This window comes from Pelmatolapia mariae, linkage group LG20, assembly GCF_036321145.2.
Source record: "Pelmatolapia mariae isolate MD_Pm_ZW linkage group LG20, Pm_UMD_F_2, whole genome shotgun sequence".
NCBI lineage: Eukaryota > Metazoa > Chordata > Actinopteri > Cichliformes > Cichlidae > Pelmatolapia > Pelmatolapia mariae.
In genome coordinates, this window is record NC_086244.1 from 9,048,675 (window position 1) to 9,065,356 (window position 16,682).

Genomic DNA, 16,682 nt, shown 5'->3' on the forward strand with positions numbered 1-16,682 from the left:
ACAAAACAGTGTTAAGTGATGTCACTACTACTGCTAATGTAAACCAGCTGTGGACCTTATGGGCTGTATGGGACTTAAATTTCATGTGTTTTAGACCACAGATGTGTGTAAGTATGTACGTGTCTGTGTACAATTTGTCAGTAGTTGTCTAAGGAGCTTGGCAGCAGTAAAAAACCCAAATTCTCTTTAAACTCAAGCAAAATCACGCTTTTTTTCTGGGAAAAAATAGGCTTAAAACAGGAAAACATATACAATGTTATTTATTTAGTTTTTTCATGTTAAATCCCATTTTAACTACAGAGTGCTAGTGAAATTAAATAGTCACACTGAAATATTGATGTGATAATGGTACGATACAAGATGGATCAAAAGAACAATGAATGCAGGATATTCCAGTTTGATATCAGAGTTTTCAAAGTTATTATCATTATTGTTATTATTATTAGGCATGTCAGGGAAAACTGATGTTACCTGTATTTATAGGATTACAAAAAGGCATATTTGGACCATTAGATGCTGAACTTGATTCATGACTATGACTATAAGTCATTGTTTCTAAATATATTTCTTTGTCATATAACCTAGATAAAATATCATGATGATGGGAGAAGTATATACTTAAACACAATAAAAGTTATAAAATGAAAATCTTGGCACATAGAATGAGCAATACAAGTATGGATACACGGAATAAAAACAAGTATATACAGTACTGGACAGAGAATAATACTAACAAATGGATGGGCAGAGGTGACATAAGGAGGCTCTGTGTCTAAAGTCCTTGTGAGTTTGTTGGTCAAACAGTCAGTAAAGAGGCCTTTTAGCTTTGTGATTAATGCCACGGTGTGACTTAAACGTCAAAACTCGTTTTGCTTCACCATGGTGATTGTCCACAACTTGGTTAGCCATCATTTTACAAATTTCTACATTTTTCATGGCTGTCGCATGCGATTAAGATTTATCAATCACTGACACGACTGATCAAAATTACCATGAAGCACACATATGTACATACAGTACAATAAGGAGGATAAGCTTAGATGCATGTATGGATATATACAGTCAATGCACAGTACAGATGCAAGTTAATACACTCATGCAAAATGTCATAGTACACCCACACACACACACACTTTCAACCACCTACGCACGTTAAGAATACAAGATGTATTCTTGTAAACAGATTTCAAGGCAGTGTAAGTTAGTTCCTGTCTGTCTGTTATGGTCTTACATTAATGTAAGGACACGTGTTATTTAGGTGCTTTAGCTGTGTTTTCAGTTGGATGTTTGACTGGAGCATTAAACCAGATGACAGGCAGAGCCTCTGCTGAACTCCAGAGGCTGCAGTCATCATGGTAGCAAGCTGTGGTTAATACTAACATTATAGTCTCTTCACACCCAGAACTGCCCATCTCCTGTCTTTCTTCTCCTTCCTGACTGCCATCAAAACCCAAGAACCGAGTCTTCGTCATGATTAATCAGCATCATTCATCTCTACCATTATTGTCATCATCAGACTAGTTTTCCTGATGTTTTTTGAGGCACGTAGCTAAAAGAGCAGGTAACAGGACCATATAACAACAGGAGTGTTTATGTAAGGGATTGCTGTAGTCCCTAAAGTCCACATTTCTGTGGCCTCTGTGTGATTAGGCAGGAGTGAATTCTGAAACAAAGATGTGTTTTCTTCAGACGCGTCTGTGTGCATAGATGGGTAGTTCCTGGGATTCAATTCATTTTGGACATTTCACAGCTCAGTGTCTGCTGTCTTGGTGGTAGAGTGGCCGTTGGTAGGTGGAGGAGGTTGGGTCTTGGCTGCCTCGGGGGACTCTCCATTTACGCTGGGTTTCTCCTGGGTCTCAGGAGTGGGGATGAGGGGGGCTACAGAAGCAAGAGTGCTCCCCTGGTTCTCCTGATCTGCTGGATAGGTCTCATCAGTCTGTAAATAGACCACAAGTAGGAGCTCATCACACAAAAGCTAGAAATTTTCAACTGACCATCACAATACACACATGAAATAATACAAACTCATCTTTCCGTTCAGAATTTACAATTGTTATAAAGATTTTATATATAAATAAGAGAGTTCCACAATGGAAAGATACTCTACTGTATATTGTACAATATGCTTACCAGCTTCACTGCCTTGGTGTCAGTCCTGCGTTGGCAATAGCAATAACCTACAGTGATTCCAAGGGCAGCAAGCAGACCACTGACAAGTAGTCCCACAAACACAGAGGAATTTGATGATGATGATGACGATGGCGACGATGATGATGACGACGATGATGATGACGACGATGATGATGGTGATGAATGTAATGATGGTAATGGACTTTTAGTACTTCCCACCTACAAAAAAAAGTATAAAAGGACAAGGTGTGATTAAAAAAAGTTATATGGGAACAGTTAAAAACACACATTTCTGGTCAAAAAAACCCAGAAGAAAATAAGAGGTGTTCTTATCTCAGTCATAAGATGCAAGTTGTGAGAGTGCAAGTTAAGTGCTCATAGCTGAGTTTTTGCTGTCTGTATCTGTGGTAGTGCATTACAACTAGAGAACGTTCACAGGGAGAGTATGTCCATGCTGTCCTATTTAAATGCAGAATAAATAAGGAAGCTGGAGGATTGTCTATTTGCAAGTAGTTTAAAACCCCCCCAGAAAGAATTAATAAATAAATATGATCCTATGGAGAAGTGGAAGAGGATGGATGGATAAATAACTCATATACAGTATATTTAAAAAAAAAACTTGCTGTTATGTGGATGGACAGTAGTTTCTCTAATAGTACACTTTTCCATATGTCGCTGTATAGGCTGGAGCAATCTCCTACAAAATATATCCTAGTTTGCAATTGCCTGATGCAATTTTCACTTTTTCAGTTAATAGTTTTATTCATACACAGGGAGCACAGGGCCACCAATCAAACGTATGTTTCAGACTACACACTGGCCTTTGTGTGCCTGACAGACAAGATGCAGCTGAGTGAACTTGCTGACCACACCTTCGTTTTTTACCCACTTTAACCCTGAATAATGATATCATCATTGCACAACTTCGGGCTTTGTAACTTGGGAACACTTTTTATTCTTCTGTAATGTGATCCAGACTGCTTTCAGCATTCCCAGAAGACCACTGTGAGCTGTAACTTTGAATCCTCAGTTAGTTGGGAGTGGGCCCACAGCTGGACTCTTCTGTAATGCTCAGAGCTTTGAAAAGAAGAGGAAGAAACTTAGGAAGGCTGAAGTCAAACGGCAAAATCAATCCCAGGGAATCTGTTCTGTTCTCCATCTGTTGCTTGTGACTGATCAAATCCTACATCTCATTCCTGCTTTGCCTGAATTTACATGACCGTAGTTGGATGTTTAATTTGAATCGGCATATTTTAACATAAACAATTTATTTGATACTGAAGATAGAAGGAGAAAAACATGTGCTGGATTTACAGATTTTAGCATTCTTATTTCCCATAACTTCAGAGCCGGCCATTGTAATGCAATGATACCGGCGATTCTGTTATCAGTGTCATATCAAGCCATTTAGGAATTTCATGTTTAGTTTGTTTGTTTGGTCCTGGCTAGATGTTGCATTAATGATCTACATAACGAACTTTCTGTTCTGTCTCGACACACCTGGAGTGACATATGGCACAATGTAACGATGACTTCCGATGTAACTTTTAACATCACATTTTCTTTTGTTATTCATCAAAAAATACATGTACAATTACAGTTTAATAATGTAAGGGTAAGTATATTTTATTCCACAGTAAGATAAATCTGTAGATTTATCTGTAGGTCAGATATTTCTGTTTTGACAAACCTTAAAAAGAAATAAAAAATCTATAACATACTAAAGTTGTTGCAAAAAACAGTTGGAAAAAAAAAAGCCACACCTGTTTGAGTGCATGAGTGGAAACATTAGCTCTCCAGTTCATTTGTCTCCAGCATTGAGCACAGCTTCATGATTTATAACTGCTGAGGAATGTCTGAGAAAAGATCCACTTTTATGAGACCAATATTTCCAACTGCAGATCTTTAAACACATTCATCTGATTCCTCCAAGCAGCACAAAACACTTCCTCTGGGCACAAGGTGTAGTGAGCCAGATAAATGGTCTTGGTTAGAGGGAGTGCCACCAGGAAGTGACTGGGATTAGCTCTGTCTCCTCTCATATCACTGTACTTATACTCCACATATATTGCACATATACTTATAACTACAGCTTTTGCCATCCCTTGTAAATACATGTTTAAAATATAAATGTCATCATTTGTATAACATACAAGACAACATATATAATTTTCATTTTTGCTGTTTGATTTATTGGTGATAGAGGTACTACTAGTTAATAAGTTGAAAATATGATGCTGCAGGCTGGTATTTACCATTGTATCATCATTGCTGTAGTTGTCTTCGTGTGTTATTGCTGGGAGCAACCGAAGCACACTGTTGTTAGCCAAACTTTCGTTTATTGAAGTAATCAGGGAATCAGTGAAGGTTGCGTTTGTCCCTGAAAATAAAGTTTACATACAAAGTTTTGTCAGGCACCATGTCTTATGTCACAAAAGCCTGTCTGTATATATTTTGAAGGAACTTGGCAGTTTAAAATAATATCTCTAAAATCCAGTGAAATTGTCTGGAATCCAGTGCTGTTCTCACATCCCACTATACATTTTTTAAAGGAACTTACCGTTACTGACACTCGGTGGTTTGGTAGAGACGGTGGTTTGGTCTTGACATATCACTACACCTGTAAGGAAGGGAGAGCAGGTGAATCACAGAAAGACGGAGACATCGAGAAAAAGGAATTTCAAATTAAACACTTAAAAAAAAAAAAAAAAAGCTCTTGCATAAATACACAGTTTGTCCCATATGTTTTCTCATTTCATTTCTTGCAAGGGCTCATAAAGTTTGATGCCAATCAGACAAAACAGGTTTTTTTTCTTGGTATTGTAGGTCCAAAGTATAATGTCATTTCCTATGACAACATTAGCTAGCTTTACATTACAGTTCAAGCCTTATTTTGAACCTATTCTGTTGGATTTGCTTCAAACTTGCAGCCCAAATGTTATGATTCCTTGGCAAGACGACATTTATTTATTTATAATATAAAAGGGATAGTGATGTCTCAAATGAGAGCAAGTACCAAATTTTAAACGAGTAGCCTACAAATTCTGATGCAAATTAAATCAATCGGGTCCTACCTGAAGTACTATAATTGGTTCCATGATGTGTGCCACTGTCTCTGCTGCAGTTATGATTACATTAAATATACCAAATCCCACAAAATGAGTGTAGTTAACTTCTAGTTGTTTCAGTTTATTCATACAGGTTAAGGTTCCAAAGATAAAGTTTTTTCCATCTCATGCATTGGCTCTTGTCTTCACATCATCTGTAATTCTGAGTCACAGATATCAAATATCAAAAACTTCTTACACTTGGTTTTCCACAGTTATGCCAGTGCAGTACTTCTGGCAGTTGCAAAAAAACAAAAACAAACTGTTAATGTATATAAAATCACCTTTAAGAAAAGATGTTTTATGTAAACATCTGTGAGGTTTTTTTTTTTGGCTTGATTTGTTTCTAATAGAGGTTAAAAAGGTGGCTTGAACATCTTCTCCTGGTGATTTAAACCTCAAGCCCACCCAAAAACATTTAACAGTTTGGCATATTTTCTTAAGGGTACTTGCTAATTAGTGCTCACTTAATTTTTACTCTCTTACTCTCATATAAAAATGAGCAGCTAAGGTCAAAGGGTCGTGACCTCACCACACATCCATCTCCTGGGAGAAATCTTGTTTATGTAATAACTTCTGTTGGAAATCTAATATCATAATCATATTATGACTGAAAATGAATCTTAACAAGTATTTTTATATATTGAAGACTAGACGGTGTTATTAAACGTAAATGCTCAGATAACAAGCTCCTTTAAGTTGTATTTTTTAAAAACAGCCGCAAAACGATATAACTATGTAGCACAGCTTTGCCACAGTCATGAAGGGTAAATGAGACATAATCAGCATCAGGGATCATCCTGCCTACTGTATGATGGCGGTGTAATCCAATTCAGCCTGAACTTCTAAACACTCCACTTCTCATGGAAGAAACCCAGTGTAGTGTGTAAACAATTTAACGTGTAACCAAAACTATTCTGCAATCAGAGGAAAATGTTTTCGGTGCACCGCTATCATTATTTAGTTAAACACAAGACACATTTATGGGACGTAGATTTAAATGTTTAGCGTGTGTTTGTAATCCTATAAACATGGCTAATTTGAACATACTCTGAGGAAGTGCTGAGCGCACTTTGAAATGTTTTCATCCAAAACAAGAAGCTAGCGAATGGCCAATATGATACATCTACCACTCTAGATTGGACCATGTAGGTTCTCTCCAGCAATGTGTCCTATCTCGCCAACAGCATCAAATGGCTGGATATTGACCAAAGTTGGTCATATGCTGCAATTAAATTTGTAAATCGGGGTACAAATCTGGGCTATCAGATCATTCGATTAATTATGATTTAATCTGCTATGTTTAATATGTCAAAAATAGCCAGCCTACCAAATTGACTTACCTTAGTTTATACCTTGTGACTCTAAATATTTCTTAGTGCAATCAGTATCAGTGAAAGATTTTGAAACATTCCACTTACTAAGCAGTCTGTATGAATTGTAAGACACTGTAAATCCCTTTATTCTTATGTTTTATAAATGAAAAAAAATCACTATTCAAGAAAAAGTTGATTACATTAATCCTTAAATGTTGAAACATTATGGAATATGTCAAACCGTTATAGGTAGTAGTGCCTCACTACTGTGGACACAGACAGCTTATACAATTGTGTGAAAAGTCTTCCTATGTTTCCAACAAGGCCCCCCTGGCCTCAACAAGAAGCCTTAGGCACTCCAGTCTCAACACAAACACAGGGAAACACAAAAAAATGCATAAACACATCCTTGGTCTCTCTCAGAAAGCATAAGGCCAAGACTGTGAGTAAATCTTGGGTGAAGATTGAGTAAATCTTGCTCTTCACTGCTTGACTACATGAAGTGGACTTCCTGGCCTGGCTGTCCTCCTTTTAGCCTGGGTGTTCTACCGGTTGATGTGGTGTGTAGCCAGATGTAAAGAACTAAATAATAAGTTAAATCAGATGTGCTGTACACTGTAAGTGTTGTTGGACAAATTAAAATTACAGACAGTGAGACAAAAGGTAAAACTTCTTTGAAAAAAAAGAAATATGAGTCTCACAAAGCACCTGCTTTGTCTGCTGCCATGACGTGCATGTATCTCCTGGGAAGTGCTTTGTTCTCTTTACATAGTTTATAGGACCACAAGAGTTTTTAACATGCTGCTGGAGTAATGAGATGCTGGTCTCAAGTTTAATCCAACTGTACTTCATGTACTTTAAATGGCAGGGGAATGTAAGCAACCCCTAAAGTCAGATACGCTGTAAACACTGTGGATGTCAGCCCCAGAAATAAAGCAAGATGATCCCATGGGAGATTCTCAAGAATTTCACAAGTGACTGAATTTGGAGTAATGGATTACAGCATGAAAGGTCATTACAGAACTGGCAACCTGGATTGCACATCATCAATCACTACTTTTAGAAAAGCTTTGTGTATTCAGTCTATAAAAGATTGAAGTCTGAGCAGGGGTGCTATGGCCACATGTTGCAGGGAGGAGGCCGTGTATCATTATCATCAATTTACGCACTAAAGTTGCTATGACAGCCAGACCTTTCATTTTTACATTTGGTTTTTGTTTCCTGCCAGACAACCTTCTTTCACCCCTCCTCCTCACTGCGGAAAAGTCTCCCCTTGCTGTATGCACTAACAGATGCAAAAACACAATTTCAAGAGCACGATGCCAAAATCACAAGCTAGAGAATGTACAAAGCGTAATGTTCTCTGAAGATAGTTCAATCAGTCTAAAACGCAGTTGCTACCATGGTAAGGTAAGATTAAATACAGATTTTACTCCCGTGTGTTCATTTTAATGGTAGCTTCAGGTCTCTTCCTGAGAATGCAGCTTCTCTACTCATAAAAAAGTACAAAAATTAAACTTTTTATGTTATCCTGCACTTGCTTCACTTTATTTACTTGATTTACTTTTAGCTATTTACTACATTTAAAGGGCAGTTGAGATATTGAGTCCAATAGCAATAATGATGAGCATAACAATAATAAAAACGCACTTTTTTAGCATCAGAGGTTGACACAATTCATCATCATCATCCTCATCATCAATACTTTACTTGCCCTGAATAAACAGACTCCTTTAATGCATAAGTCTACTGTATGTCTGCCTATATATGAGAACAAGTATAGTTCTATTTCCCATGTCCCTGTTATGGGAAATAACTAAATATGAAACAAAAATCATCATAGGCCTAATCATTCTCATAGGCTTCCTTTTCCTGAAATGTAGCTGCCATTATGATTGTCATCCCAGCTTTTGATTTTAGGGTGGGGAAGAAGCAGGAAATTGCAGTAAAAACAGACGTTGTCACACCTGATTAAGTGGTTGCAGTCAGACAGTATAAGCCGGGGACAGGAGTCCTTTACTTATGGTATTTGAGGATGAGGCCTGTTTCCTCTCTGGGGAGATTGGGGAGGAGGCCTGGAGAGGGGGATGAGTGGTGCAGCTGCAGCAAGTCTCCTTGGGGAGCTCTTTCCCTCCCTACATATGTGCTGTGCTGTGAAATCAGTAACATCATGCAAAAGGAGAAAAGTCTCAGCCCTAAATCTTGGGGCTTAGATTTGACCTCCACCCAGACTGTAGAGACAACACCTTGGATGTCATAATGAGCCACACCCACACCCTCCTTCCATTACTTCACCAGATGTCCAAAGCAGAGCCCAAAGTCTCCCATCACTCATCCCTTGCTACTCTTAGCAGTTCCTATTAGGAGGAATTCTATTTTATATTTTAAATTTAAGCAGAGATTCTTTTCAATCCTGCAGGCCTTCAAGAAAAATATAGATCTTTTCATAGCATAAACCAACAAAACACCAAAAAACAAGAAAACAACAGCACACTAAATCACTACAGTTCCGTTTATTGCTATTTGGTGCAATGAAAATACTTGGAATATACCAGTTAATCAGTGAACATAAGAACTAATTTTGTTTCTGCACAGACGGTTGGCAAATGTTGACTTTTTCCACCCTGCACACGCCCCTGTTTTGAAACAAAACACAACCATAAAAAAACCACCCAAAAACAATAATAATTAACAGGCTTGGAATGTTATCCATGCACATCCTACTGTATGACGGGATGTGGATGTCACAGCACACCGTGACCTCTTTGAACTACAGGGACAAACATGCTGGAAACTACAGATAACAGCCATCACCAGGCACATACTCTTGGAGTGGAACTATAATGCCTGTTGTTATAGAAATATAACCTGGGACTGTTTTTATTAGGAAGATTTTACTTACTGATATTTTACCCAAGCCTATTGTTTTTTGTTTCGTAAGCTATAGTACTGAAAAAAAAAATGTTTTTCAGCAATAAAGCAAAAAACAAAAAGGTAACATTATTACTGATAGCAGCCGCTCACTGTTGTTTTTATTCAACCTCTAATTTACTCATTAAAATAGTTTCAGCAGGGCAGTGAAACTCAAAACCTATGTTTCCAAAACAGTCTATCCATTTTCTTAGTGGATTAGAAACTGGACACACCAGCTGTTCCAAGAGACGGCAAGCTGCTCTCCTTTTCTATCCATGGATTGATTTCAAGACTCTAAGATGTTTCATGATATTCTGTTGGGAAAGAAAAAAGAGACCGAAACCTATCGCTCTAAACAATCTGGCTTTGATATTACTCAAACTAAGGAACCAAATTGGAAGAGGAAGCCAGAGAAGTAACTGTAATAATTCAAAAACCTTACACATTTCTAAACAATGCAGTATCTCCTACAAATGAAAACACTTGCCCAGAAACATATACGTTACAAATGAATGTGGTGTTCCAACCAAGGGCTTTTAAGAACAGCAAGGGGGTGCAGTCTTATGCTTTCAATTAGGATGTCTAAAGTATGCCTTCAACAATGTGCCATTTAATGAACATTAATTACCAAGAGCTATTATTTTGGCAAAAAAAAAAGCCCCATGAATGCTCATTAAGAGCTTTTATCCCCCTGGGTAAACAATATAGCCCTCTTTAAGGAAATCCCAGCCAACGTAGATTATGTGGTTTATGCAGTGATTACATTCTACTGGTGTTACGACATCCTCATAACTTTACATAAGTCAGTAAGGACAATTTGTTGCTTACGTTTTAGCAAGGGAAAAAGCAATGGATGACATAATGAGTGAAACGATTTTTCCAAGTTCTTGTTTTAAAAATCACACTTATTTTCTGTTCATTAGCTGAATATAGAGCTGAGTTTCATCTGAGCAGAGATGTTAAGAGCTTCTCATCTTTTGGACATCTCATACTGCCAATTTTCAATTAAATGAGAGACTACTTTTTTTTTCTTTCAATCCTAGCAGCTGTAAAATTGCAGCAGAGTGCCAGGGGAACAAGGAACAATAAGCTCACCAGAACAGCAGTAATTGGAAGAAGGAAGATTTGAATGGTAGCACAGCTTCTGTTTTTCATTGTTGTGTGAATTTGAGATCCTGTTTCTCTTTATTCTTTCTTCTACCTTATTATTCTAGTTGCTCCGTTCTTTGCTGGTTAACTACCCCTTCAGTTTTCATACGATTTTCACCATTCAAACTCTGATAATGGCTGCTATATCTTTTGGTAGTCATAACTTTTATGCTTTTTGAAATATGAAGGTTTTTATGCCATTTTTTTGGCCCATTTTGATGAATGGAACCACATTACAAGTGTGTTTGCTGATTTAGCTGGGGCTGGGCTGGGTTTGAATCTTAGCCATGGCTAAATTGCTTTTAAGCAAACAGTTCAACTTTTTCACCTCTTTTTAGCACAAATTTCAGCTTCTTCACCCCTTTTCAGCAGAATTTTCAGTTGCTTCGCCCTTTTTCAGCAAATATTTCCGCTTCTTCACCTCTTTTCAGCACAAATTCCGCTTCTTCACCTCTTTTCAGCAGAAAGTTCCGCTTTTTTTTTATACCTCTTTTCAGCACAAATTCCGCTTCTTCACCTCTTTTCAGCAGAATTTTCTTTTTTTTTCACCTCTTTTCAGCAGAAAGTTCAGCTTCTTCAGCTGTTTTCAGCAGATTCCACTACACAGCATTCACACTGCATTTTTGTAAGAATTGCAACTTTTTCTAGTTAAGATTATTTCACAAGGTAAATATTGTTGCTAGACAATCTATTTATCGAAGTAATTTCCTTTTCATGGATGATCATTAGTTAGCGGCTTTGTTTTGCTTTTCATTAACATCATTTTTGGAAGGAAGTTGGCTCCAAATAAAGATAATTCAGAGAGAAATACATTTCAAAATGTGATTTTGCACATGTGGGTTCGGTAGATATGGTATCAGAATGTACACTGATACAAGCTGTTTATTCACATCTAACCCAGTTTGCACATTTAGAAATCGCTCAAGCAAAATGGCTGGTTTTACAGAACACAGGCTTCAGGTTTAATTGCTTTGCAAGCTCACATGGCTCCTCAACCATGACTTTGGGCCCAAGTGAACACACACCCTAGGCTGACATAAGACCATGATCTGCCAAGGCTTACATAAAAGACCCACACCCTTCAGCAGATGACGTGACTCAAACTTCATCATCACAACTTGAGACTGAAAGAATGCTGGTCAATAGCCGAGGGCCATGAGTGGCAATATTCTGGCCATGTTTACATTGGCAAGGCAAAGTTGTTGTCTGAGAAACAAAGCTTCAAAAATGTGTGTGCAGAGACATATCAGCGCTTATTTTCACTGAAGTCTGCTCTTTCACTTTAAAACATTAAGTCTTGACCCTTTGATCTTTCACTTGTTCTTGTTCAGAATGAATTAGTCTCATATTTTTACAGATCATCACAAAGTACTAATTGCTTTTTACTTCTACACATATGCAAAAATGCACACAAGTAACTTAATAAGAAACTGGAATATTCCAACCATGAATGAAACTTTTTTCACTATGATATGTTTTAGCAGCAATTGTTGTATCCTATTCTGCTCCGCCTGAGGCCCTGACTTAGCAACAGAAACAGTCATTGTAGATGACAAGCTGAAGTAAGTGAGACAAGATGTTTTTCCCCTTCTCCAGAGCAAATTTAAAGCTTGGGTTTTCCCCCTGAAATCTTGACAGAGAGAGGGAGAGAGACCGCTTATAACATACTCCAAAAGGCAATGAATGACATCATCTAAAATTTTAGTCCATGGCCATTTCAGCGCTGCATATTTGCACGCCTGCATAAATACTGAATTACAGCCATGGGAAGTGAGTGTATAAACTCAATCTGTTTGCAGTCAGGGTGAGAGACCTGTTTATATTTGACAAGGATGTTTGCTCTGATAAACCAAGTGAGTAATTCTGGGGTTAAAAGTGAAGGAAATGCGGTTCCAACAAAACAGTTCTTTGAATGGCCACTTGAGACTGATTCTGCAAGTCAGTGCCCAAGACGCCCATGTTAATGTCCCAGCAGTAGAAATAAACATGTTTACACCCTGATACAAAAAACAGTCTTTGTCTCAATAGCAAATCTCCACCTTATGAAAACTGTGCAGAGGGGACACTTTTTTTAAAGTTCTTTGCACATTTGCAGCAACATGACATTACCGCTAAGCCAAAACTTTTTGTTAAACATCCTCTGTAATATGCTGCTGATATGCCACAGGCACATGAAAAACACTCTGACCAGTTGAGGAGCTCTATCTCTAAGGGTGCCTTGTTGTATATAGCATCTGGTGTGTCCTTTATTAGCTTTAGTTTCAGTAGCTACTCATCACTGCTGACTGAAAGCACCCCATTGGCATTTTGGAAATGCTCCAACCAAAGGCCGTTTCAAGTCGTTTGGTTATAGCAGTTTTGTCTTTATAAAAAGTCTTTACAGCTGTCCATTCCTCCCACATCCAACAAGCTGAAAGTGAGAAGCAACACTTCATTTACCATCTAATACTCTGAGACTTTGAGATAAACTATTATTACAACATAGTTAGCACCGGTCACAATGCCAACATACCAAATTGCGAAACGTTTTGTATGATGTGGGACTTTCCAAGACCTTGCAAAAATGTGTATTCAAGGTTCCCAGATATCAGAGAGAAAAACAGATAACTTAATGTTAAAGTTCTGCTTTTTTTGTCACTCCATTTGCTTTTGTCAGTCTTCCAATGACTGCTAATATTGCATTAATCGAACCTCCTGATGTACAACAATCCCATACTGAACATTTCAAGATGAGAGATTTGATTCAAGACTCTGTGTTTATCAGGCAAGACTTGGAAAAAGAACCTTCTTTATGTAGATCAAGACATCTATTATGGAGAAAGAAACATTAAAACTGTCTGTGTCTTTGAATGAATTATGACATCATCAAGGGACAGATTTCTGATACTACTGCAACCACAGAAGCTGGTATTGTCGAAAGAAATCAATGACAATTTGTCTCTTGTGACCTAGAGCTGGGACCCATGTAAACTAAATCAAAACAAGAAACAAAATAATCACACACACACACAGAATGGCAGAGCTGCATGAAGACACAACAATCCATCACATATAATTAGATGAGAAATGTTCAGTTTTTGTTTTTCTGAGCCGTGTGTGACCAGATTTGTGTAATCAAAGGACTCCTGTTGGATGTGGTGAAAAGCGTAGGACGGGTCAGCAGACAACACAACTGTGGTGTTCTTAAAGTAGAACTCAGAAGCTGTGTGCTTAAACCTAAAACAAAGGTGCAATGTTTGTATCCTTTTTTTTTTGAAACACTAATTAAGACCACTGCTTAAACACTGATTTGCAAATAGAGCAAAAGGCGAGGCGATCATGGCTGAAATCATAATAAGAAGTGGGTGAAAACAAACTCAGTTAATTAAATTATACAAAATTCTTGACATAATAAAACTAGACTAGATTAGAACACAAATAACCAGGGTCACTGGGGCTCAGGTGTTTTAGCGCTTTAGTAATTACAGGTTTCATCCCTGGTCTGTTCACATGCCAATGTTCTTTGGCAAAACAGTGAGCCACAAGTTGTTCTTAAAGTCAAGTGAGTCCCTTTCATTGTAGGTCCATTACTGTATGAGTGCATATCATTCATTGCTTAACACAAATAAACATGGTTGGTTATTAGATCACTTGTCAGACATTATTTCTCACATTTTTAAATATTAGAAAGACTGAAGGAGTAGCATGTTGCCTGAACAGTAACGCCTCTTGAGATGACTTTGTGACTTGTGATACTAGGCTATATACATCGAAAAAAGTAATCTGCGTTGACGGGGTGTGCCCAGAGTAATTAGATTTCTATGTAAATTTAATTACCATCTGTTAGGCTGCTGATGCAGGCAAGATGCCTGCATCAGTATGCCTCTTTACTACACTACAAACATGTTCTGCCATCCCATGATTGTTTCCCCTTTAAAAGTTAAGCTTCAGTTATTTTCCATCAATCTTGAAAACTCCTCCTAGTGTTCCCAAGGTCACTCCAAACATTTACCGCCCCTGTGGCCTTAGCTCTGCAGAAGTCGTTACATTGGGCTGAACTAGAACTAGACCTGGTTTACAACAAGCGAGGAAGCTCTATCGTCCAAGCCATACATTACCCTGCAATTAACATCAGGCCTCGGACTGATTTGGAGTGGACTGCCCAGTGTGTCCACACACATCCACATAATTGCACACTTGTGCACACAAAGGCACACACTTTTACTATAAGGAACAGATGAAAGAACTATTTTCTGCTCAGTGATGAAATAATATGAAATGTGGTTACTTTTACATATGTAGTACATGTGCAGCTCTCTAACTACATTCTGCATAATATGTGTGTGTGTGTGTGGGTGTGTGTGTGTGTGTGTGTGTGTGTGTGTGTGTGTGTGTGTGTGTGTGTGTGTGTGTGTGTGTGTGTGTGTGTGTGTGTATTCTGAGACTATATTATGTGTGGTTTACTAGCTCCACTGAGATACACTGCAGGGTATAAAGTATAATGAGTATGTACAGCAGCTTCCACTTCTGAGCAAAGCCTTTGTGTCTGCAGCTACCCCACTGCTTACCATGCCTCTTTGCATTTGTGTGCAATCTCATGGTGGAACACATCAAAGCAAATCCCCAGCTAGTGTGTAAGCTACTATGACATAAACAAAATCTTGCTGATGGAGTAGAACGTTAGGCACTTTTAGATACAAAAATAAATGAAACCGTTCAACTTCACACAATATATAAAATTCTGTTTGGATAGAATAACTAACTAAGAATGAATGCCCGAAAATGCAAAATAACATACTTTAATAAATACATATTACGGTACTCACTGCTAAGGAACAGAGTGCAGAGAAACAGAGGTTGAGTCATCTTTCTGTAGAGTCCATTCATTCTCCACGTGGATGTAGCCATCCTCTTTGGTCTCAGTCGGTGCTGGGACTGTGTTAGAGCAAAAAGTTTCTACACACTAAAGGTTAGTGTGAGGGTGGGGAAGCAAAGGGTCGTCGGTGAGGTCTGATAGAGGAGAAAGATAGAGCCTGGTTTGTGTTCTCTTTCTCTTTATATGGCCCGACTCTTTGGCCTCTCACTCTGTGCTTTTTCCACACCCCCTTTCTAACTGCCTCCTGCCCATTTCCCCCAGAGCAACTGTCCCTCTTCCTCCCTTTACTGTGTTCCTGTGTGTGCTCGCATGATTAACTGGCCAGAATGGGATAATGAGATGTTATTGGAAGATACTTGGCAGCAGACTAAGCTTTATGTGTTGTAGGTTTGTTTCCTGGTGAAAATACTTGTCTTCTTTCACAAAAGTGTGCACAATTTATGCACTGTTTTGATTTGTCTGCAATTTGGTGGTTGTGCTTAGACTTAAGAAAGGCTTCAGGTGATACTCTAGCAGAAATATGAGCCATTTCTATTGACCGGTCTATGAAAAACAAGTGCAAAAGTACAGTACAAAGATGTAGGTAAAAGTACAAATGTAAACAGAGTTTTGAGAGAAGACAAAAAATTGTCTGCAACACATTTGACTTCAATTTGGCTAAAGATTTGCAGAAAGGCAAAAAAAGAAGAAGAAATGGGGAAAAAGGAGAAACAGAAGCACAATATGTTGCAGTTTTGCTTTTTCATGATTCATCCATTCATTTTCTTAACTTCACATCCAATTCAGGGCTGGAGCCTATCCTAGCTGTTGTGGGGTGGGGAGGTGGGGTCCAACCTGGACACCAGTCCATTACATGAGTCTTCTTGCTGTGAAGTGCGCCACTTTGATGATGCACATGGTAAAGAGGAGGAACTCTTCTCATATTCTACAAAGTGTGAACTTGCATTGCTAAAAAGGCCTGTAAAAATACATGACATCACACACAAGCTTGGCTGCAATTTTTGTGTGTCCCTGGCGGACTAAATCACCAAAAGCCAAGAGTGAGTCATCTGAATGGCACAAAAACACATGCATGGTTAGATATACTGTACTCTGCATTTTTCAAATGTCGTAACACACACACACACACACTGAGATTATAGACAAAACATGTGTTTTTTCAAAGTCGCACCACATCAGCTAAACTGCTACACTTACATGTGGGTTGTTGTA

At 38.2% G+C, this 16,682-nt stretch overlaps 1 protein-coding gene across 1 annotated transcript; it reads right to left on the bottom strand.

The window, feature by feature from the left end:
- Window positions 1-278: 278 nt before the first annotated feature.
- cd34 (CD34 molecule) lies at window positions 279-15,659 on the bottom strand. Its single transcript, XM_063464136.1, has 5 exons — window positions 15,421-15,659; window positions 4,691-4,750; window positions 4,386-4,510; window positions 2,131-2,349; window positions 279-1,936 (listed from the first exon to the last, which is right to left on the bottom strand). Exons 1-5 carry the CDS (start codon window positions 15,500-15,502, stop codon window positions 1,745-1,747), a joined length of 678 nt encoding a protein of 225 aa, XP_063320206.1. The 5' UTR covers window positions 15,503-15,659; the 3' UTR covers window positions 279-1,744.
- Window positions 15,660-16,682: the final 1,023 nt, after the last annotated feature.

What these genes read in the sequence shown, in the direction of transcription:
- cd34 (XM_063464136.1), bottom strand. Translation starts at nt 15,502, where the DNA reads ATGGCTACATCCACGTGGAGAATGAATGGACTCTACAGAAAGATGACT. An exon ending in CTGCACTCTGTTCCTTAGCA is followed by an intron (nt 4,751 to 15,420) that starts GTGAGTACCGTA and finishes CCTTCCTTACAG; the next exon opens with GTGTAGTGATATGTCAAGAC. An exon ending in ACAGCAATGATGATACAATG is followed by an intron (nt 2,350 to 4,385) that starts GTAAATACCAGC and finishes TTTTTTTTGTAG; the next exon opens with GTGGGAAGTACTAAAAGTCC.